The sequence below is a fragment of the Nomascus leucogenys genome, chromosome 5 (assembly GCF_006542625.1).
Source record: "Nomascus leucogenys isolate Asia chromosome 5, Asia_NLE_v1, whole genome shotgun sequence".
In the NCBI taxonomy this organism is placed as follows: Eukaryota; Metazoa; Chordata; class Mammalia; order Primates; family Hylobatidae; genus Nomascus; species Nomascus leucogenys.
The window spans coordinates 24,718,531-24,743,212 of NC_044385.1; the positions used below are offsets into that span (position 1 = coordinate 24,718,531).

The window sequence follows — 24,682 nt, forward strand, 5'->3', positions numbered from 1 at the left end:
AAAAAAGAAGATGCAAATGATCAATGTTTGTGTTTCATTTATCTATTCCTATGTAAGAAATCACTGCAAACTTCAGTGGCTTAAAATAACAACCATTTTATTGCTCACAATTTTGTGAGTTGGGAATTTGTGTAGGACTCACTGAGAACAGCTCACGTCTGCTCCATGTGTTGTCAACTGGTCTCACTCACGTAGTTGCATTCAGCAAGTGCCTGATTTAGGATACACAGTCTGAGATGAATTTCTTCACATGTCCGAAACCAAGATGCTGACTGTTGGTTCCATGTGGCCTCTCTTTCCATGTGGTCTTTCATACTCCAAGGGCTCTTTCTTCATGTGGCCACTGTCTCCAGCAGGATAGGCTGGTCTTCTTTTTGTAGCTGCTCAGAGTACTGAAACATGAAAAGAAAAAAAAGAAAAAGGAAGAGAAAGCTGTGTCTTTGAGGATACAGTCCCTGGGGTGGAATTCTAGCCCATTTATTTTGGTTTTCTCTATATTATTATCTGAGATGTTTTTGTTTTTATGCTTTCATGCCACATTCCTTTTTTATTTTCGTTAGCTGTGATATAGGATAGTCTATTTATGATGAGGTCTCTTCAACTGTTTGGCTGTGTGAAGTTTAATCTTTAATAGATTGCACAGGAAGCGTTCATGGAAATAATATTCCTTAAATGACAGTTTGCAACTTTAAAAACAACATAATTCATCACCATATTAAGTTGCTCTTTAGCACAAAGCAATTGTAAGAACATCTTTTTCTTAGGACATGTTTTCTTACACATTGAAATGTAGAAAAGTCCTTTGCATACTTTATGTTTTCATATTTGTCATGCCTTTTTTTTGAGACATGGTCTTGCTATGTTGCCCAGGATGGAATCGAACTTTTGAACTTTTGAGCTCAGCGATCTTCCTGCCTCAGCCTCTGGAGTAGCTGGGACTACAGGTGCCTGCCATGGCAACCTTCCCTCCTTCCTTCTTGTTTATGCTATTGGATGTTATCTAGTTGACTTTTTTTTTATCTCTTCTCTCCAACACATTTTCTGTCAGAATTGCAGCATGGGAAAGAAAAAGTGTAGGTAGGGCACATTAAGTTATTCCCATTGTTTCCTACTGCTCCTTAGAGGTGTTTGAGAATCAAGGAAAATCAGAAAGCTCTTCCTCATTTTCGGGAGAACATAAACTTTTAGCCATGTAAAATCATTTCTGGGCTGGTTTTGGTGAATTTACACCTCAAGCCAATGGGAGAAAAGTAGCCAGACTAAGCCTCCAGACAAGAAGGTAATGATTATGTATGTTATTTTGTGTGTGCTCTCCTGGACTACGCATAATTTATGTTAGCCCTGCCTGTAGAGTTAGAGCACAAGCTTGAGTGAGGACTCAAGAACTAATGACAAGAGAGAGCAGCAGAAAGAACTTTTCTTGCAAGTCCTTAACTACTGCATATTGTTTATGAAGACAACATAGAATCAACTATTTGTAGCATTTTAAGGAATCCCTGTACAAATTTTTTTTTTTGACAGGGTCTCATTCTGTCGCCCAGGCTGGAGTGCAGTAGCGTGATCACAGCTCACTGCAGCCTCTACCTCCCTGGGCTCAGGTGATCCTCCCACCTCATCCTTCCGAGTAGCTGGGACTAGAGGCATGCATCATCAACCCAGCTTATTTTTTTATTTTATTTTTTTGTAGGGACGGGGTTTCATCATGTTGACTAGGCTGGTTTCGAACCCCTGAGCTCAAACTTTCCGCCTGCCTCGGCCTCCCAAAGTGCTGGGATTACAGGCATGAGCCACCGTGCCCGGCCTCAAACTCTTTTACTAGACCCTTTAATTTCCTCTCCGATACTCTGATTCTACTCAAATTGTTCACCTTCACAGAGGAAACTCAGTGATTCCTGGGGGAGCCTATGCTATATTTGTGCATCCTCATTTGTGGACAAAATTCTTTCTTGCTGTGACTTGAAAGCAGCCTCCCTTTACCTTTCACTTATTAGTCCTAGTTCTGTGCTGCTAAGAAAAAGGGTCTGATCCTTCTTTCACGGATCAGCCCTCCAAATACTGGAGAAGCACACTGCGTTTCCACGGGCCTGCAGTCCTTTTCCGGGGTCATCTTCCCTAGAACCCCTCAACTGTCTCTCATTTCACACGGTGTAACCATCTTACCTTTGACCCGTATTTCATTTGTTTGTCTCAATGTCCCTCATGAAAGTTGACCCAGACAGGTCCGCAGAACAACTTTTGCTGAGAAGGCAAAAGAAATTCTCGCCCAATTGTGGAGAAGGCAGTCGAACCAATTAAACCTAAAGCTAAAACCGTAATAGAAAAGAACTTTCAAGCTCGCGATGAAAAGGCTATGCATGAATTTATCTCGTCACAGCCACTAGCCACGCCTCCACTCGTGCAATGCGCCTGCGGGCCGAGCAGAAACCAACGGCCCATCGTAGATAATTTCTCGGGTAAAGTGACATTCTACGCTTTTGAATGCTCCCTTCGCTCAGCCGCCAACCCCTCGCCCCAATTTCCATTTTAAATGAAAGTCTCCCACTTTCTAGCTGAGACAGACAAAAATAAAAGTCGGGCAAAACCAATCGGAGAGAGGCAGTTTATTATCACTTCCTGGGTCACTTCCAGAAGTCACTTCCGGGGTCGAGGCGAGGCCAACAATACGCCTGCTGCCGCAGGAGGAGTTACGAGCTGGGCCGCGCGCTGCCTGAATGCCTAAACCAGGTTTTGCGCCTGCTCATATAAAGCTCTCCTAACGCGTCTTCCGGTGGGAATTTCTTCACTGGTCCGGAGTCGGAGACTGAGTTTAGCTTTACTGAGGAGCTCTAAATTTAGGCGGGTAAGTGCCGCAGATATCGCCCGTGGTTCCTGCGTTTAAATGGAACGGGAAGGGGTGTGTCAGGATTCATCCATGTTCTCCTGATATTTCCTCCTAATACCTGAAACCCTTGGGGTCTGAAAACGAGAGAAGGGGATAGAGAAGCTTTGGTTGCCGTGGCAACTGCGGGTCACCAATTTGGGTTTTTGAGGATTTGGGAAGGGAGGATTTGTGTAACTACTCCTGAAAATACATGATGGGTCGGATTCAAATTCAGTTGTTACTTATAATTCATACTCCTAGCCACATAATTTGATTTTAGAAGGTTTACTCTGGGTGTAATGCAGAGAGGCAAAATCTGAGCCAGGGTAATTATTTAGAAAGCTAACGCAGTAATCTAGGCACTGTTTGAAGGGGTCTTGAACTAGGGTAGTGCTGTAGGATTGAAGAGGGGAAATAGGGGAAATTTGGGAGGTAGTATCAGGGGCGCTAATACTCGATTTCATATGGGGAATGAGGAAGGAGCCCTGAGCATCTTTAGGAGTAAGTCCAAACTCAGCTTGGCTTATGATGATTTTTCTAGGTTCGTTTCTAATCTTCCGCACCCCTCCTCCACACACACCCCGAATTCTAGTCACGCCAAGTAGTTTGGTGTTCTATTTCCTAAAATATCGTCCTCACCTTTTTTTGTGATGTTAGGCAGGTTCCATCATTTCACTAAGCCCCTCAGTTTTTTCAACCTTAACATGGAAGAAAGTAATAGTACCCACCTCAGGATTGCTGTGGGGATTAAATTAGATAATTTATATTTCTGGTGCATAGTAAGGGCCTAATAAATATTAGCTGCTACTACTATTCTTACTGTACTTCTCATATTGTTTTGTTATTATACGTTTTGCTGTTTCTTCGTCTAGACTTGAGATTTTTTAAATTAGCGGGGCAGTATCTTATTTTTCTTTACGTGGACTTGAAACATCAGTGGTTCGGTCTTTAATGGATCATTCATTTTGGCTATTGCTGACATAGTTGAATTCATTTTTTACTTTGAAAGCTGACAGGTATAATGCATTTTGCTGATCAGATTATATTTATTAATAGAAAGATAGCTGTTTTTCTGTACAACTCAGAAGACTGTGGATTAAGATGTACAGAAAGTAACTGATATCTCAGCTTGTAATAGGTATGAGTGATTTCAGTGAAGAATTAAAAGGGCCTGTGACAGATGATGAAGAAGTGGAAACATCTGTGCTCAGTGGCGCAGGAATGCATTTTCCTTGGCTTCAAACATACATAGAAACTGTGGGTAAGTAAAATAATAACATTGAGCCATTGTAACTTTAAGGAGGTGGTAAGATTCAATATGGATACAAAATGAATAACCAGGCTGGTTTAATTTTCAAGAGGAATATGTGGAGTGTTTTTTGGCTATAAGCCAAAACAATTTTTTCTTTTAGAATTCTTTGCCCTTGGATTAATAATAGATAGTCTGTATTATGCTAGATACACATTTTTTCCAGTAATACTTACTGAGCACTTTTATCTCTGGCATTGATTAAATATTGGGGAGTCATAGATGAAGATATGGTCTCTGCCATTGAGGAAAACATGCCTGGGAAGTGTTCAAGAAGTTGCTGTTGAATTGCATTGAAATTATTTCGAATAGAATTGATCATGTAATCGTTTTTTTTTTTTTTTTTTTTTTTTGAGACAGAGTCTTGCTCTGTTGCCCACGCTGGAGTGCAGTGGCTGGATCTTGGCTCACTGCAACCTCTGCCTCCCGGGTTCAAGTGATTCTACTCAGCCTCCCAAGTAGCTGAGATTACAAGTACCAGCCACCATGCCTGGCTAGTTTTTGTATTTTTAGTAGAGACAGGGTTTCGCCATGTTGGGTAGGCTGTTCTTGAACTCTTGACCTCAAGTGACCTGCTCGCCTCAGCCTCCCAAAGTGGTGGGATTACAGGTATGAGCCACTGCACCTGGCCTAGATAAAAGAGCATTTTCCCCCATTTTTGTCTAACGTAAATGCAAGCATGTTTTTCTATGGGATAAAATTTCCCCCATTTTTATCTAATATAAATGCAAGTAGTGTTTTTCTATGGGATAAATTCCCTATAAGAATATATTTAATATAAGTATAAATAAAAGAAGCTATTATCTGTATGCTGGCATATTGAGTGGTATAGTCCTGGGATACATTTGAACCATCATTTTACTTACTGCCCTTAAATATGTATTTTTTTGCCCAGCCATTTCTCCCCTTGACAGAGATTCCTTGGCTCCCAAAATTTCACTCCCATTTTTTTCTTTTGATCTAAGTATCATCTCATTTAATGATCTCAGTAAATTCTCAATAAATTTTTGTGCTAGGCAGTTTAGGTAGGAGGAAACTGAATCTCAAAGACATTAAACTCTTAAGTGGTGGTATCTGGAGTCAAATCCAGGTTTGTCTGATCTCAAAGCTTACGCTTTTAACCACGGAGATATATTTTTTAAAATGAGACAGTATGTGTAAAGTACCTAGCATAGTATCTCATGCATAGTGAGTGTTGAAAAATAATAGTGCCTTTCCTCTCCTCATTTTATTTTTGCTAGATTAATGCACATGGCTTAAGGCAGATTTGAATGAATGATACTTCAGAGGTAGTGCTACTGCATCCCTGGTAGGGAACTAGTAATTTAAATTTCCTATAGTTAAGTCATACTTGGGTATGTTATAGAAAGTCTGAGTCAGTCTGCAAGCAGATAGGTTTAAGACCAAAGACCAAAATTTACATGCTTAGAAATATTTTATATGTCGTGGATAGCCTGTTAAACCCAAAATACTTTTGGTCTGCAATGAGAAAATACTTGCAAGTAATATTGACATTGTGCTGGTAATTAACCGTAATAGGAAAACAAAATTGCCTAGTAATTACTGTATTTATTTTTTATGCTGGTAGATATCTTTTGGCATTTTGAAGGGCATGCCCAGAAACCCCCATAGAATAAAAACTTTGAAGACGGGCCCAGTCTGGATTGAAGCTGTATCATGAGTACCTGCAATAGTGCTTGGCACACAGTGGTGCCCAAAAAATATTTGTTGACAGATTGATAAGTTTCCAGATTCTTTGAGTAGCATATTAGAAGTTAGGTTGATGACACTAGTTCTTTATTGTACATCTCTATTCCATGTAAAAATGTGTTTTCCTTGACAGTTTTTTTTTTTCTTAAAGTCATCAGGATCAAGTAAGACTATCTTTTGCTCATTAAAGAATGAAATGAGAGGAGAACTTTTCCTGAGGTAACTAGGCTAGGTTGGAAGACAAAAGTATTTTCCAAGCATTTAGGTATAGTTATCTAAAGTCGATTTATAATCTCAGTTGTGAAAGCTTGAGCGATAGAAGGGAGCTTAGCCTGAGAACAGTTCTTTCCTTTAGGTAAATAAAGGATGTTTTAAGGACGAGGTGTTTTGTCAGTTTCCTAGGCTAGCTGGCTGGTATTGCCACTGATGCTGAGCAGCTTTGGTGTAGATCTTATAAAATGCAGCTTCTGATTCAGAGAGCTGGGCATAGTACTCTGTAGTTGTAATGAGATTCCAGGTGATACTTCTGCTGCATGCCAGGACCACATTGAGTAGCAAGGGCAGGTCCCCAGGTGATTTGTATGTACATTCAAAAGTCGGAGAACACTAGTCTAGCACAGTAGTCTTCAAACTTTTCACTTTTGTATCCCCTACTTTTTTCTGAAAAATTGAGTACTACCTTGCACAGTTTTAAGGAATCATCTCAAAAAATTTTATTGTATGTTTAATATTTGCAAGAGATATAATTTCTAGCACATTTGTATTTTTAAATGAATATATATTACTTTATATGTGATGGAGTCCAAATAGCATAGGAATGGCATAGGGTTTTAATACCTTGCATTATCCATTTAAACAAAATTATGAAAAAGCTTTTAATAGATGGAAATTTTATGTTCCTTTTTGTTGTACTTCTTGCAATAAAAGTACCTATCAACATTTATACTTTTTGTGTTTATATCCTATAAGTTGTAAGAATTAAAACTTTTTCTAGGTTGAGACATTGCTATCATTAATAGTTGTACACAGCTGATCAATGTAACATATGTATTAAAAGTGTTGTTGGCCAGGTGTGGTGGCTCATGCTCATAATCCCAGCACTTTGGGAGGCCAAAAGGAAGGATCACTTGAACCCAGGAGGTCAAGGCTACGGTGAGCTATGATTGTGGTAGTGCGGTCCAGCCTGGGTGACAGAGCAAGACTCTCTGTCTCTTTTTTTTTTTTTTTAAATAAAGTTATCTAAAACTTTTCCCCAATTTTTTATGTATTTGTGGGTGACTTTTATGTATTTCTAGAATGAGAAAAGATTTAGCATTGATTCTGCTATTTTTTTTAATTGACATAAATTCTGAGAAACCTTAGTCACATAAGTAAGTGGATGGCAGTGAATGGAGTTTAATTATAGCCATGTATCAGGTCCTTGAATTTTTTCTAAATTATTGATGAAAAATTGCATAATGATTTATTGTAAAAAATTATGTTGTTCTGCAGTTTTGATAAGCAAAGAATTGGGAATCGCCTAACTTGCAAAAGGACATGTTAGAGTTATTTACTTTTTCAACACCTGTGTTTTCACCTTCAGATAATATGTAATGATTTTGATTGTGAAGCTTTGACTATGTAGGCACAGCTGTCTAGGAGATTAACTTGTGGAAAGAGTATGTAAGGAAATCAAATATCTGCAAGTTAATTGTTTTAAAAGTATCTTTGTAAAGTACCTGTTGGTCTTTGTGTACTTACTGGGGTACAATTACCCAGCTGGACTAGAGGGGTCTCGTAGTTATGTGGGAAGATAAGAAGATGTAGCAATGTAACTAGTCATGCATATAATAGCACTGTATCTAAGCCCAAATATTAACATTGGGATTGCCAGTACTTTAGAGATATAAATGCTAATTTTTGCAGCTGTTTTACTCTCATTTGTATATAATGTCATTGAGTTACTAGGACTTTGGTCCTTAAAAAATAAAAGCCCACTTGGAGTTTGCAGAACATGGGTAGGTAATAAAGACCATGTTTGCCTAGAATGACCCTGGCATTTTACCCATTCTTAATACCTGGGACTGTGCTTTTGGGGGTCTGTTTGAGAGATTCTCCCCAAATTATTTAGTACAAGGATGAAAGGATGATTGAATCAGATTTAAAGGATCTGGTGACTCTAGTCGCCCCAAAACATCAAATTAGATATGTTTTTATCTGCTAAAAATAATTAATATAATGTAGAAGCATTTGTTTCAAGCGAAGCCGGCTTTGATACTGGGAATGGGCTGGGTCAAGTAATGCATACTGTTTACTTGTTAAAACTTCTTATCAGAAGTAAGTTTTTTGAATCGTTGAACTGGAGCCACTGTGGATAAAAACTCTCTTCTTTTTCATTTTTATAGCCATAGGAGGGAAAAGGAAGAAGGATTTTGCTCAGACAACAAGTGCTTGTTTAAGTTTTATCCAAGAAGCTCTGCTGAAGCACCAATGGCAGCAAGCTGCAGAATACATGTACAGTTATTTTCAGACCTTGGAAGATTCGAATAGCTACAAAAGGCAGGCTGCACCTGAGGTAAATAAAGTTTGAGTTTGCTGGAAGAAATGATAGATTCCCAGGAGTTTATGCCTCCAGCTTCACCTATAGTAGCTTTTACAGAATCTCAGTGATTTTGCTAAAAGCTACTAAAACTACTTTTGAGTGGAGAGTTTGTATTGGGACCTTTTTTGCACACTTCTTTTTACCTCTTATTTTAAAGGAGACAAATATTCATTCCAATAATTCTTCCTTTCCCCCCCTTTGTGGATGTTTCCCATCATCATGTAAAAATTTTGTTATTTCATCTTTTTTTGTTGTTGTTGTTTTTTTGAGATGGAGTCTTGCTCTGTCGCCAGGCTGGAGTGAAGTAGTGCAATCTCAGCTCACTGCAATCTCCACCTCCTGGGTTCAAGTGATTCCCCTGCCTCAGCCTCCCGAGTAGCTGGGACTACAGGCGTGCACCACCACACCTGGCTAATTTTTTGTATTTTAGTGGAGACAGGGTTTCACTGTGTTGGCCAGGACGGTCTCAATCTCTTGACCTCGTGATCCGCCTGCCTCGGCCTCCCAAAGTGCTGGGATTACAGGTATGAGCCACCACGTCCAGCCTATTCTATCTTAAAATCATCTCTTGACCCAAACTTCCCCCATAGACTATGCTTCGTTGTTTTACCCTCTTTCAGCAAAACTTCTTGAAAGTGTTGTTCTCTTTTTCCAACTAGAGTGATCTTTTTTTTTTAGTTTTATCAAGACGTTGTTAATACACCGTCATCCACTGAAATTGTACAATTCAGTGTATTTTCATACATTTACAGAGTTGTGCAACCAACCATTACCACACTCTAAATTTAGAACCTTTTTTTCTCCCATGAAACCAAAACCCTGTACCCACTTGCAGTCTTTCCCCATTCCTCCTCACAGCTGCCAGACACTGGCAGCCACTAATCTATTACTTTCTTTTTCTTTTTTTGTTTTCTTTTGAAACAGAGTCTTGCTCTGTCGCCCAGGCTGGAGTGCAGTGGCATGATCTCTGCTCACTGCAACCTCCAGCTGCTGTGTTCAAGTGATTCTTGTACCTCAGCCTCTTGGGTGGCTGGGATTACAGGCATGCACCACCACACCTAGCTAGTTTTTTGTATTTTTAGTGAAGACAGGGTTTCACTCTGTTGGCCAGGCAGGTCTTGAACTCCTGGCCTTAAGTGATCTGTCCACCTCGGCCTCCCCAAAGTGCTGGTATTGCAAGCATGAGCCACTATGCCCAGCCTAATCTATTGTCTATTCTGGACATTTCATATAAGTGGTTTTGTACAATATGTGGCCTTTTGTAAATGGTTTCTTTCACTTGGCATAATGTTTTCATGGTTTATCCATGTTGTAGCATGTTGTAGCAAAGTAACTTCATTACTTTTATTGCCAAATAATCTGTCATATGGAAATACCATGTTTTATTTGTCCATTTATCAGTTGTTAGACACTTAGGTTGTTTTTGCTTTTTGGTTATTGGAAATAATGCTTCTGCGAACATTTGTGTACAGGTTTTTGTGTGGACGTTTGTTTTAATTTCTCGTGGGTCTACACCTGGGAGTGGAATTGCTGGTCATATGGTAACACTATGTTTAGCCTCTTGAGGAACTGCCAGACTGTTTTCCAAAGTGGCCATACCATTTATATTCTCACCAGCAATATCTGAGGCTTCTAATTTCTCCAATCCTTGCCAATATTTTGTTATTGTCCTGTCTTACTGATCATAGTCATCCTTGTGGTTGTGAAGTGACATCATCCTGGTTATGATTTGCATTTCTCTAATGACTAATGATTCAGAGTGAGCTTTTTAAAACATATCAGATCATGTCACTCCTCTGCTGAAAACACTGTAATAGCTTTCCATTTCATTCAGTAAAATCCAAAGTCATAATTGCCTATCAATTCCTGTGTGATGTGCTCACTCCCTTTCCTTGTTTGACCTCTCTGACTTCATCTCCTGAAACAGGTGGAGCATTCCCAATTCAAAAATGTGAAAACCAGAATGCTTCAAAGCTTTTTGAGTACTGACATGAGATAGTGACACCTTTGCTTTCTGATGGTTCAGTGTATACAAATTTTGTTTCATGCACAAAATTTTAAGAATATTGTATAAAATTACCTTCAGGCTGTGTGTATGGGTGTATATGAAACATAAGTGAATTTCATGTTTAGCCTTTGGTCCTATCCCCATTCTCATTATGTATACACAAATATTTAAAAAGCTGAAAAAATTTCAAGTCTGAAACATTTCTGGTCCCAACGATTTCAGATAAGGGATACTCAACCTGTATTCTCCTGCTTGTTTTTTTCTTTTCCATCCTCACTGGTCTCCTTATTCTTACTTGAATGGGCCAGGCATATTCCTGACTGATTGCCTTTGCTTTACCCAGTTCTTGGAAAGCTCTTTCTTCGGCTATCACTATAGCTACCCTCCTTCAAGGCCCCTTTTCAATGAGGCCTACTTTGACTATTTAAAATTGCAATTGCCTTACTCCAACTGCAACCTGCACTTTCTGAATGGCACTCCTGATCTCCTTATCCTGCTCCATTCTTTTCCCCTAACACTTGACAATTTAATTATATTTCTTGGTTATTGTTTGTCTCTCTACATAGAATGTAAATTTCACAGGGCAAGGTTAAAACAGTGCCTGGCATATACTGCTAAATTTCTTCAGTAAAAGACAGTTTACCCATAAATAACTTGACATGAGTGTCTCATAGGTTTTACTAACACAGTCACCATTGCATCAATTAGTTATCTTCTAGAGCAAAAAAAAAAAAAGCTGAAAAAAAGTTTAACCATTCATTGAAAATTTAATTTATGGACTTAAGTTACATACACCTGTAAAACATTGGACACGTTACAGCCTCTTGTTGTCCAGATTTTGTTTTGTAAAATGAAGGAATTGGATCAGTGGTTTTTGAGCACTTCTTTGGCTCTATTTGTATCACCTAGGGCTTTCATTCAAAGTATAAATTCGTTTAGTCCACCCCTGTCCTATTGAGTCAGAGTATCTTTTTTTTTTTTTTTTTTTTTGAGATGGAGTCTCACTCACTCTGTCACCCAGGCTGGAGTGCAGTGGCACGATCTCGGCTCACTGCAAGCTCCGCCTCCTGCCACGACGCCCGGCTAATTTTTTGTATTTTTAGTAGAGACAGGGTTTCACCGTGTTAGCCAGGATGGTCCCGATCTCCTGACCTCGTGATCCACCCGCCTCGGCCTCCCAAAATCCTGGGATTACAGGCGTAAGCCACCGCGCCCAGCCCAGAATATCTATTTTTAACAGGTGTCCCATGTAATTATTGTGTACACTGGTAGTGAAAATAGCTATAATAATCTCGAAGTTTTCTTTTTTTTTTTTCCTGCTTTTTTTTCCCCCCTGCATTTACCCATCCCTGGTGGTAGGTGATCCAAGACTCAGGTTTTCTTTAAGTTCCCAAATACTACAGTGTGATATTCTACAAATGAAATCTTGATATCTCTGAGTTGGGAAGATGAGGATCTTTATACCGAATGATAATATGTGTATCATATATAACTATAGCAGTGATAGTATGTGTATCCACATATAACCAATATGTATGTTCATAGAAATAATTGATTCACAGTTCAGTTTAATTTACTTTGAAGTTGGTATTATTGATGTACTTTAAATTGAGGTTAGCAAAATAGAGATTTGCTCTTGTGAAAAAAGAGCTCCAAGTTCTGCCCCCAAAGTTTTGGTGATTGGAGGATAAAATTTTTTTTATTAAGATTTGTCCATAGCTAATGAAAATTCTTAAATTGGCATTCTAAATATAGAATAAATGTAGTTAATAGTTGTAGAATTTGATGGGCTCTCAGGAAATATGTAGTTGGTTGCCCTCATTTTGCAGATGATGAAGATGAGGCTGAGACCAATGAAGAAGCCAATATTATTAGAACCCAAATTTTCTGACTTTAATATTCTTCCTTCTATGCCAATTAAACATTTTATATTAAATATGTATCTTCACTGCCTACTTTCTTTAAACTACTAAGTTAATAATGATGCTATTATACTATCTGATATTTTAATAGAAATTCGAAAGGTTAAAACTTTTATCACATAAGGAAGTGGTATTAATTTTACATGGCAAAGTAGAGTAAAATGTTGATGGTAGTGGTCTCTAGGAAAAGGAATCACAGGTTATTAATGTTGTAGTCAGGAAAACAGTATCTTAGACAGAAATTGGTTAAGGCAAAAATTTTACATTTTGGCAGTAATTTCTGCTTTGACAGATTATTTGGAAGCTCGGAAGTGAAATTCTATTTTATCATCCCAAAAGCAACATGGAGACTTTCAATACTTTTGCTGACCGGATGAAAAATATTGGCGTCATGAATTATTTGAAGGTGAGAATATGGGCTTTGTGAATTTACACTTACAGTATTCTTTTTTTTTTAATTGCTTGTGTCAGTGATAAGGTAGTTAACCTAAAAAATGTGGGACGAGGATAAGACATCTGGATAAATAAGAGAAACTGAAAGAAAAGAGCGTTATGAGACCCATTTACTTCTTGATTTTCAGGCACCTCCTGTGTTCTCTGACTAAAAATTCCTTTTCTTTGTATATTTCTTCTGGCTGCCAAAACCAGTTATTCAGAGATTGCAGTGGTATGATGATGGGCCAAATTCTAAAATGTTTGCTGAAGTTACTTGAGCTTAGAGTTGGTGTTTAGAAAAAGGAAAGAGCTAAACAAGTTGGGAATTTAAATACGTGAAAATATTTTAATACTCCTAATGTTTAGGTGGAATCTTCACCTCCAAGTTCATATATTCTTTTGTAAAAGTCTTATCCAAAAAGATTGAGACATTTTCAAAATATTGTATCTCCCTCTCCATGTTTTTGTCTCAAAGAGCACTTTTTCAATACAGGTTTGCAAATGCTTTCCTTTAAAAAAATGTTTTGAGTGTCTACTTATGTGCCAGATGCTCTTATGATTTTGTTCTCTGGTAGACCAGGTATACTGTGAGTGGAAATTAAATGGAGGCAGTTTACGGTTCTACTTAAGAAAAAGCTTTCTAACTAAACAATTGGAAATGGGAATGGCCTACCCTGATGTGTGCTCTGCGTCTCTTTTTTCAGGTGCAAACTGGATAGCCATTTGATTGGGGAGGGAGTGTGAAGTTTAAACTGTTGGTTAGATCCCTTTTGGCTCATAGAATCTACTCAGTTGAAGTAAAGAAACTGAAAGGGAACCTCATTTCTCAATAAGAGTCTGAGAGTGATAATTAGGATAGATAATAAAACTTTTTTTGTTGTTAATAATTTTAAAAACACTTATTGCCACTTACCAGGCAATGTGCTGGACGTGGTTCTTATAGTAGAGGAAGATCATGTAAATGGAATGAAGTGTTATGGGTACCACAGTAGAAATGTAACATATAGTGAGAAGATAAAGGAGAAAATGGCCAGTTCTCTGGAATTAGAGAGGGTTAGGATTTAATGGGTAGGGGAATCAGGAAAAGAATGAAAGTGATACTTGAGATAAGTTTGCAAAAGCAATTGGCTGTTCACCAGGCAGATTGGGGAAAGGGCAGCCCTGCATGGCAGGGGTTATAAAGAGTTTAAAAGCCCTACATCTAATAGTTTAGTTACTCTAAAAATCACTTGGGTAGAAGTCGGGGGAAGTAGGCTGGGCCCTGTGTGCCATACCCAAGGAACTTGGATTTTGATTCTGTAGTCAGTGGGAGCCATTGAAGGAGTTTATGCAAATGACTAACAAGATGAGATTTCTTTGGTAGCCACTTGAAAGGTGGATTGTAGGGAGGCAGGAATGGAGAGGCCAGTTGACAAATTATTGCAGTACTTCGGCTCTACCCATATGATTAATTGTAGTTCTCATTATTCTTCTCTTTAATATCTTCCCTTCTTGTAATACTCATTCTTTGTATAATTTTTCTTCCTGCTTCTCCTGTATCAGGGATACACTTTCGTTTCCATCTGAACTGAAGCCATTCTTCAACATCCCTTATTAAGATATTTTCTCTAAGCTTATATAACATGTATAAAATAGTAATGTTTGTTGAATGTCTGCTGTGAGCCAAACTATTAGGTGATTTGCAAGTATTATCTCATTTAATCTTGAAAACACCCTTCTGAAGGAGCAGTAATGTTCCGTAAAACAAATGAGACTCGCAAAGGGTGAATAATTTACCCAGGTTTATTTAGTTTTTAAGTGATGTACAAACCAAGACACTCCATCTTCAAATCCTCTTTTTTCTCTGCTATATCACACTGTCTTTTGTTTGTAAGTTTACATAATTTAGCTCATATTTACGTAGTGTTGTTTCCTATGTCTTACTTCTTTGCCAGATTGTACCCAACATCAAAATTTTCAATGTCAAGTTATTTGTATCCTACTAAGGTCTTAGCCAAGCATGTATTATATATTTAACTGAGCTTTTTGACTAATGGTTATCTAATGGCTTAAATGGCGGTGTGCCCTTATTATTTTTGCAGATCTCCTTACAACATGCATTATACCTTCTGCATCATGGAATGCTTGAAGATGCTAAGAGAAATCTGAGTGAGGCAGAGACATGGAGACACGGTGAAAATACGTCTTCCCGGGAAATATTAATCAACCTTATTCAGGCCTATAAAGGGCTTTTACAGTATTATACCTGGTCTAAAAAGAAGATGGAATTGTCAAAGCTTGGTGAGTGGATACAGGTAAACTTTTTCTTGTGATGAGACTGAGGGGCAGAGGGATCTTAAGGAGTAATCTAGTATTTTCCCTATTGACTTCATCCAGATATTACGGAGAACAGACTTTTTATGGATTTAAAATTCTTGATCCTTTATAATATTTCTGATATATATAAAGCTTCAGTCATAAATTAGACGGTTCATAATTAAGTTCATGATCATTTTAGGTTCATTGCTCTTTTGAATGTGATTTAGTCAAGGATAAACACAGCCAGACATTAGAGCAGTGAAGACAGGTTTGATTCAGTAACTACTGACGGAGGAAGAGCTAAGCTCCATCCCAATTTCTATGGAGGTGACTTGGGGTTGTAAAGGGTGGGGGTGGGGAGCTTAAAAAGCAGAAGGCAGAACCACCAGTAAATTCTTCTGGAGTTTTCCCAGGCAAACATTTCAAGAGGGGCTGGGGTCATCCTGGGGATGTGGCCTTGAGCTGTTAGAAACTATGTTAGTGTCTGTTCAAGTATTTATTGGCCAAGTTTGAGGCCTAGTCCGAAAGAGAGCTCAGAGGAGCCTGGCTGGAGTTTGGTCAAGAAGAAAGTCTTTGCCAATTTCTAAGAAAGGCTACAGATTTTCTTCAGCAGTCATTATTACATATAATAAACATTTCTTCCTGTGTGCCTAGAATGGAATTTAATTTACTTTGTAATGTTATTTCTCAGAATAATATGTTTAAGGAATAGGTCAAGATGGTCATTTCGTTTTTGTATAAAGGTTATAATGGACAATTTTCTTGACTTATTGACTATACCAGAAGTTGACCATTCAGTTCTCAAACTGATTCCCCTTCTCTTAACCTTCAATGGTGTTATCATCTTCATTTATGCCCAGATTTGCATTCATTGGAGCTGTATGATTCTTTGCAATTTGCTTGCCTTGTATGTTTCTCCATAGAGAAGCAGTGAAGACAGGTTTGATTCAGTAACTACTGACAGGAGGAAGAGCTAAGCTCCATTCCAATTTCTATGGAGGTGACTTGGGGTTGTAAAGGGTGGGGGTTTCCATAGAGAAACATACATGTTTTCATTCTCCTCCATATCTTAGTCCTAGTATTTATCACTTCTTGTGTGGTAAGCAGTATTTCCTTATTATCCTTATGTGATAAGTGGTATTTCCTTGGTCTCTGGCCATGTAGTTTCACTAATTTCGATTCCCTTCCCTCTTCTTTCAAGATACTCTGAAGTGCTGTCTTCATCACAATAATCTTGTGAGGTCTTTGTAGAGTCTCCTCATCTAGAATGCTCTCTACTCTTCAAGACTCATTGGATCACTGTCCCAACCCCTCATTCTTACACCTTAAACTTAATATAAGCTGCATGTTCAGCCTGAATCATTTGGCTATTCATCTCTTGCTTTCTAATTGTGCTAAGTTTTTTCATGTGTATTTTATTAGTCCAGATGTCTTCCCATTTAAACTAATCAATCTTTGATGTAATATTCCTCTATTTCTTTTGTTAGTCTTGTCATATTTTCTGGTGTAATATTTCTTTTTCAAAAAAGCTTACTCATTGATTAGGTTAGTTTTAAAGTCAGTATTTACTTTTCTTCTTACACAGGGTTAGGTAAAACTCAAGCAAATATCTGATGATTAAAGCCGTTGGAACATCGCATTTGTAATGTTACTCTTGTGGATAGATGATTCAGTACCTTTCCATAGCTGACAGTTCTGTAGCAACAATAGATGATGATGGGATAATATGTAGAGCGCTTAGATGATCATTCACCTCAAATGTCTATTTAACGAGAAAAAAAGTTAGGACTAGTTCTTTATAACCAAACTCATAGACACTTACCATGTGAACTTGTACTTGGAGTCAGCTTGGGACTTTCTTGCTGCTATGTATGGCTCTGTCTTGGTTGAGATTGATGCACTTGGTGACTAGGAACCTCCTTCTATAATAAATTCAAACCCAATTTATACTCAGAGATCTGCCGCTTTCTCTTTGAGACAGAGTCTTGCTGTCTCAGGCTGGAGTCTCTTGCTGTCAGGCTGGAGTGCAGTGGTGTGATCATGGCTCATTGCAGCCTCGACCTCCTGGGCTCAAGTGATCCTCCCACCTCAGCCTCCCAAGGACCTGGGACTACAGGTGTGCACCATCAAACCTGACTAATTTTTTTTTGTGAAGTTGGGGTCTTACTGTGTTGCTCAGGCTGGTCTTGAACCCCTGGGCTTAAGCAATCCTCCTGCCTCGGCCTTCCAAACTGCTGGGATTACAGGTGTGAACCACCATGCCCAGCCCTTTTTTTAAAAAAATTGTTTTCCATATCATGTCTTATCTACTTTCCTATCACCTCATTTCTAAGTTCATATTGATATGTATTTAACTGATCCACTGGGAAAAAGATAACCAGTGCCTCTGTTTGGTTTGCAGTATCTTGTGCTTCTAATAGCTATTTTTGAAAGACTTGAGTAACTTTCCTTGTAAACCTTTAAGATTGAGAAATAGATACAGAAAAAGCATATAAAACAAATGTGAGATATAATGAATAAATTTAGAATGAATATTCACATAACCATCACCCAGATTAAGGAACACAAAATACTGTCACCCTAACCTAAAAGTTCTCCCTATGTGCCTTCCTGACCGCATTTCCTCCCATTCTCTCTCAAGAAAATCCCTGTCCTGACTTATGGTAATCACTCGCTTGTTTTTCTTTATACTCTTTCCACTCATGTATACATTTGTAAACAATGTGATTTAGTTTTGCCTATATCTGAATGCTATATTTGGAGTCATACTGTATATATTCTTTTAGGCTTTGCATATTTTGTTCAAAATCAGTTTTAAGATAATACATGTTATTGGATGTAGCTCTAATTTGTTCATTTTTTACGGTTATAAAATATTTTATTTTATGATAGTCACACTATTCCTTCTATTACTGATGGCCATTTAGGTTACTATTTTGGGCTATTATAAATAATTCTGCTTTGAAATTAACGCCTATTAATTTCTGTATACTGGTGCACGTAAGTATGCATTTCTAGGAGTAGAATTGTCATAGAATATGTTTTGTGCATCTTTAACTTTGGTACATAATATACTAAACTCTTTCCAAAGAGGTTACCAATTTGTACTTTACTGACAGTCTGATTAGAGTTTTCTTTTGTTTGTATTCTCCTCAACATTTGTTATTGTCAGAGTTTTCCTATCAGCCAATTTGTTGGGTATAGTGATCTCTCATGGTTTTTTTCTTTATAGCTTTTTTGAGAATTAAGATATAATTCACATACCATACAAATTCACCCATTAAAATATACAACTCAGTGGTTTTTAGTATATTCATCGAGTTGTAACCATCACTACAATTTTAGAATATTTTCATGACCTTAAAAAGAAACCCTGTACTCTCCATTTCTCCCCATCCCTCCAGTCCTAGGCAACCACTAATCTGCTTTCTGCCTCTAGAGATTTGCCTGTTCTGGACATTTCATACAAATGGAATCATACAGTATGTGGTCTTCTTTTACTTAGCATAATTTTTTTTTCCCTAACAGAAAATTTTGACAAAGAAAGCATAATGTTTTTAATGTTATAGCATGTAATGGCACTTCATTTCTATTATTGAATAGAATTCCATTGTTTGTATATACCACATCTTAGGTATTCATTCATCAATTGATGGACAGTTAGATTGTTTCTACTTTTGACTATTTTGAATAACATTGCTGTGAACATTTATGTACAGGTTTTTGTATGGACATGTGTTTTTATTTCTCTTGGGTATACACCTAAGAGGGAAATTGCTGGGTCATATAACTCTAAGTTTATCCTTTTTAAGAACCACTGGACGGTTTTCCAAAGCAACTGCACTATTTTACATCCCCAGTAGCATTGTATGAGGGTACAAATTTCTCCACATCCTCACCAACACTTGTCATTATCTGTCTTTTCTATTATAGTCATCCTGGTGGGTGTGAAATGGCATCTTGTAGTTTTGATTTGCATTTTCCTGGGGGTTAATGATGTTGAGCATCTTTTCATGTGCTTATGGGCCATTCATATATCATTTTTGGAGAAGTTTTCACTCAGATCTTTTGCTCATATTTTAATTACCTGCTTTTAGATTATTGAGTTGTTGTAAGAGTACTTTAGTTGTTCTAGACAGAATTCTCTTATCAGATATATCAGATTCATGACTTGGAAGTATTTTCACCTTTTCTATGTGTTTTCACTATCTTTTTATTTTATTTTACTATTATTATTTTTTGAGACGGAGTCTCTGTCACCGAGGCTGGAGTGCAGTGGCGCAATCTCAGCTCACTGCAACCTCTGGCTTCCAGGTTCAAGTGATTAAGAAGCTATTGCCTACTGCAAGGTCACAAAGATTTTCACTTCTTCTGAGAGTTTTAAAGTTTTAGCTCTTACATTTTGGCCTTTGAGTTAATTTTTATGAAGTAGGTAGGGGCCCAACTTCATTATTTTGTATGTGGATATCCAGTTGTTGTAGCATTTATTGAAAAGTCTATTATTTTCCCACTGAATTGTCTTGGCACCCTTATTGAAAATTAGTTAGCAGCCGGGAGCAGTGGCCACGCCTGTAATCCTTGCACTTTGGGAGGCCAAGACAGGTAGGTCGCATGTGCCCTCAGGAGTTCGAAACCAGCCTGGGCAACATGGTGAAACTGCATCTCTACAAAAAATACAAAAATTAGCTGAGTGTGGTGGCATGTGCCTGTATTCCTGGCTACTTGGATGGCTGAGGTGAGAGGTTCACTTGAGCCCAGGAGGTAGAGTGAGGCTGCAGTGAGCTGAAATCATGCCAGTGCAGTCCAGCCTGAGAGACAGAGTAAGGCCCTGTCTTACACACACACAAAAGAAAGTTAGTTACCTATAAATGTAGAGGTTTATTTCTGGACTCTAAATCTTCCATTGATCTACATATGTCTCTCTGCCCATATCACACAGTCTTGATTACTACAGCTTTGTAGTAGTTTTTTTTTTTTTTTGCGCCTGAGTCTTGCTGTGTCGCCCATGCTGGAGTACAGTGGCAGGATCTCAGCTCACTGCAATCTGTGTCTTCCAGGTTCAAGCAATTCTTGTGCCTTAGCCTCCTGAGTAGCTGGGACTACAGGCATGCATCACCATGCCCAGCTAATTTTTTTGTACTTTTAGTAGAGACGGGGTTTCACTTTGTTGGTCAGGCTGGTCTCGAACTCCTGACCTCAGGTGATCCACCCACATCGGCCTCCCAAAGTGCTGGGATTATAGGCGTGAGCCACCATGCCTGGCTGTAGTCATAGAGTACATTATCCAACTTTGTCCTTTTTAAAGATTCTTTGTTCTTCTTTGGTCCCTTACATTTTCATATGAATTATAGAATCAGCCTGTCAACTTATGCAAAAAGGCCAAGTTTTTGATAGGAATTACATGTATCTGTAGATCAATTTGACAATAGTAAGTCTTTCAACTGAACACAGAGTGTCTTTTCATTCATTTAGGTCTTTAAAAATTTTTTTTCAACAGTATCACTTTTCAGAGTAAAATTTTGCATCTCTTTTGTAAAATTTATACCCATTTTGTTACTTTTGATGCTTTTACAAGTGGCATTGTTTTCCTAATTTTATCTTCTGATTGTTCATTGCAAGTGTATGGACATACAGTTGATTATTATGTATTGATCTTGTACTCTGCAACCTTTGTGAACTCATTTATTAGTTCAGTAAATTTTTAGTGGGTTCTTAGGATTTTTCTGTGTACAAGACCATGTCATCTACAAATAGAGATAGTTTTACTTCTTCCTTTCCAATCTTGGATATCTTTTTGTTATGTTCTTGCTTAATTGTCCTGACTGGAACCACCAATATAATGAACAAAAGTAGTGAGAAAAGACATTTTTGTCTTATTCCTGATTTTAGGGGGAAAGCATTCAGTCTTTTATCATTCAGTTCAATGTTAGCTATGAGTTTTTCATAGATGCCCTTTATCAGATTGAGGAAGTTCCTTCTATTCCTACATTGTTGAGTCTTTTTATCATGAAGGGTTATTGTGTTTTTTCAGATGCTTTTTCTGTATCTATTGTGTTGATCATGCGGTTTTGGTCCTGTATTCTTTTGATTTGGTTTAGATCAATAGATCTCTATTTTATTATTTGCATTAATTGATTTTCAGATGTTAAGCCAACCTTGCATTCCTAGTATAGATCCCACTTGGACATGATGTATAATGCTTTTTATATGTTGCTGGACTCAGTTTGCTAGTATTTTTGTTAAAGATTTTTGTAGCTATATTCATAAGAGATACTGATCTGTAGTTTTATTGTGTTGTCTTTGGTTTTGGTATCATGGTAATACTGGCTTAGAATAAGTTAGAAAGTATTCTTTTCTGTCCTTTTTTGAGAGAATTTGTGAAGAATTAGTATTTTCCTTTAAATATTTGTTGGAATTTACCATTGTAGCTATCAGGAACTGAGTTTTTCTTGCGGATAGTTTTTTAAATTACTAATTTAACAGAAGTCCTCAATGTTTAATGAATGTTAAAAGATATTTTATCTTTGGGCAGATAAGGATGATTATGCTTACAATGCAGTAGCCCAGGATGTGTTCAACCACAGCTGGAAGACATCTGCAAATATTTCTGCATTGATTAAAATTCCTGGAGTTTGGGACCCTTTTGTGAAGAGTTATGTAGAAGTAAGTAGAATTTTCATAAAATTATTGGTTTTATTTTGTCAAAAGCCTATACAAAGACTGCATGCCTAATCTTTATTGATCAGAAAGAAAGTAATGGAAAAAATTATTTAAAAGAAAACAAAAATATGATGTCTCTTTTTTGGTCTGAATTTGTTTATTTTCACCACTGTATAACCTGTCATGGCCAAGTATCTATAAAGTAAATAGCAGTGTAGTTGTAAATGTTAATTCGATCTTATTCTTGTTGAGCTTAAAAGAAATGCAGTAAGATACCTTATGATTTGGTGGGATATAGAAGGAAAGAGGACAAAAATCTGAAAAAGTGGGTCATAATGTATGAGATGAAGAATGATGGCTTTTTAGAAGTTCGTAAGAATGTCCTGTCATCCCAGAGTCATTGTAAAAGGACTGAGGGCCTTGGTGCTGGGCATTAGGAATAAATCTTCAAAATAATTTGCTTTGTGAAAGTTAATGAGTGGCAAGTTGATAATTGTGTTGTCAGAAGATAATCTCCAAAATCATAACCTGGAAATTCCTGTCTAAGGATGGGAACAGAATGAAAGGAATTACAATTCTCATGCACTCCTTTTGTGGCTGCAGCGATGTAAGGCACTGAGGTTAGTTGCATCACATTTTCAAGCATTAGTGTTTCCTGCTTTGAGAACTCTTATTTTTTATAGGAAGAGAATTTATGTTGAGGTTGCTGCATTTTTTATTAGTAGTAACAAAATACAGGGAAAAAATGGGAACCCTGTCAGTTTTGTGATTTTTAAAAAATACCCATCAGTAAACTTATGCTGTGTATTATCTTTTGTATAGCTGTCTTATAGAATTCAGCTAAGATATTATGATTTATTTTATATAGATGCTGGAATTCTATGGGGATCGAGATGGAGCCCAAGAGGTACTCACCAATTATGCATATGATGAAAAGTTTCCATCAAATCCAAATGCCCATATCTACTTATACAACTTTCTAAAGAGACAGAAGGCACCAAGATCAAAATTGATAAGTGTGCTTAAGGTATAGAATTTTTATCTCAATGTTTGACCAGGGTTGGGAATCTACATTAAAACAATCTTAGGCCATTGCTTTCTAACTTTTATAGCATCCACATAAAATTACAATAATGTACAGTGCACTGAGATAAACAGAGAAAGTTGGCTCCAGCTGCCATCTGCATGTATGTATCATCCACACTATCCCCCACTGCCCAGGTGACACTGAGGAGAGAGGATCAGAAGTCTTGTGCAACCCTGGTTGGAATACTCTGCACTGATATTTTTTGAAAATCAACTTTATTGAAATTTAATTTTCAGAGAGTAAACACACTTATTTTAAGTATATGCTTGGATGCATTACATTCATGAACCACCATGGTAATCATGATATAGAACATTTCTGTTGCCCCCGGAATGCCTTTCATTTCCCTTTGCAGCCAGTCTGTCCCCACACCCATGGCCCCAGACAATCACTGATCTGCTTATTGTCACTATAGATTAATTTTTATCTCTTCTAGAATTTCATATAAATGGACTCTTATGTAGTCATTTTCATCTGGCTTCTCTTGCTCAGCATAACATATTTGAGATTCATCCATGTTATTATGAATATTAGTGTATATTAGTAATTTGTTCCTTATTACTGCTGAATAGTATTTCATTTTTATACGTTCACTTCTTGATGGAAATTTGGGTAATTTTTACTTTTTGGCTATTGTGAATGATGCTGCTGAGAACATTCATGTATGAGATTGTGTATACACATATATTTTCATGTTTCTTGGGTAGCTACCAGAGAGAAGAGTTGCTGCCTAAGAGTAGTAAGGAAAGTGTATGCTTAACTTCCTAAGAAACTGCCCACCTGTTTTTTGAAGTGACTGTACCATTGACATTCACACAGCAATATGAAAATTCAGTTTCTCCACATCTGTGCCAGCACTTGGTATTGGAGGCCTTTTGAATAATAGCCTCTTGTGGGTGTATATAGTGGTGTCCCATGTGGCATTAAATTGTATTTCCCTAATGACTAATGATATTGAGCATCTTTTAATATGTCTATTGGCCATCCCTGTATCTTCTTTTGTCATGTGTCCAACTACTTAGTCTATTTTTGGGGGGATCAATTGTCTTCTTAGTGATTTGGAAATTTTTATATAATCTGGATGTAAGTCCTTTGTGAAGAATATTAATTATGAATATTTTCTCTCTGACTGTGCTTGCCTTTTGGTTTCCTTAATAGTATCTTTCAAAGAGTAGAAACTTATAATTTTGATGTTCAGTTTGTACATTTTTTTTTCTTTTATGGTTAGTGCTTTTTGTCTAAGAAATCTTTGCCTATCTCAAGATAATGAAGAGTCTCTTTTTTTTCCTTTTCTTCTGGATGTGTTATATAGTTTAATGTTTAGGTCATGGTAGATTTTTAGCTATTTTTTTGTGGGTGGTGTGTGGCAAAGGTCAAGGTTCGTTTTTTCCCATATGGTTGTTCCAGCATTATATTGAAGACTCTCCTTTCTCCATTTAGTACATTTGGAACTTTGTTGAAAACCAGTAGGCTGTATATGAAGTCTGTTGTGTTCTAGTGATGTATATGTCCACATCGATATATGAAAATTCAGTTTCTCCACATCCTTGCCAATACTTGGTATTGTAGGTCTTTTAAATTTGAGTTATTGCCATTCTAATGGGTGTGTAGTAGTATCTCATGTGGCCTTAATATGATTACTGTAGCTTTGTAGCAAGTCTTGGAATCATATCATGAAAGTCACACAAATTTGTTCTTTTTCGAAATTGCTTTTGGCTTTTCTAGGTTCTTTAACTTTCCATGTATATTGTATAATCAACTTACCTGTTGCTACAAAAAGGTCTTGCTGAGATTTTGAATCTATAGATCAGT

General features: G+C 37.4%; 1 protein-coding gene and 1 long non-coding RNA gene across 7 annotated transcripts in view; one reads left to right on the plus strand and one right to left on the minus strand.

The window, feature by feature from the left end:
- Nucleotides 1-80: 80 nt before the first annotated feature.
- Nucleotides 81-2,608, minus strand: LOC105739714. The gene is made up of 2 exons (XR_001115659.2): nt 2,161-2,608; nt 81-392 (listed from the first exon to the last, which is right to left on the minus strand). It is a non-coding gene; the product is annotated as an uncharacterized LOC105739714 (long non-coding RNA).
- The window catches only part of TAF1A (TATA-box binding protein associated factor, RNA polymerase I subunit A), a 31,808-nt gene continuing 9,706 nt past the window's right edge, over nt 2,581-24,682 (plus strand). For 2 of the 6 annotated variants that reach the window (XM_003265069.2, XM_003265068.2), the window contains exons 1-7: nt 2,581-2,839; nt 3,999-4,121; nt 8,264-8,433; nt 12,683-12,796; nt 14,907-15,105; nt 21,656-21,786; nt 22,652-22,810. In XM_003265069.2, coding sequence (XP_003265117.1) covers nt 4,001-4,121; nt 8,264-8,433; nt 12,683-12,796; nt 14,907-15,105; nt 21,656-21,786; nt 22,652-22,810 — 894 coding nt within the window. In that variant the 5' untranslated portion in view covers nt 2,581-2,839; nt 3,999-4,000. Of the gene's footprint in view, nt 2,840-3,988; nt 4,122-8,263; nt 8,434-12,664; nt 12,797-14,906; nt 15,106-21,655; nt 21,787-22,651; nt 22,811-24,682 lie in introns of all 6 variants that reach the window. The other 4 variants (XM_030812837.1, XM_030812836.1, XM_030812839.1 and 1 more) reach the window with 4 other exon arrangements.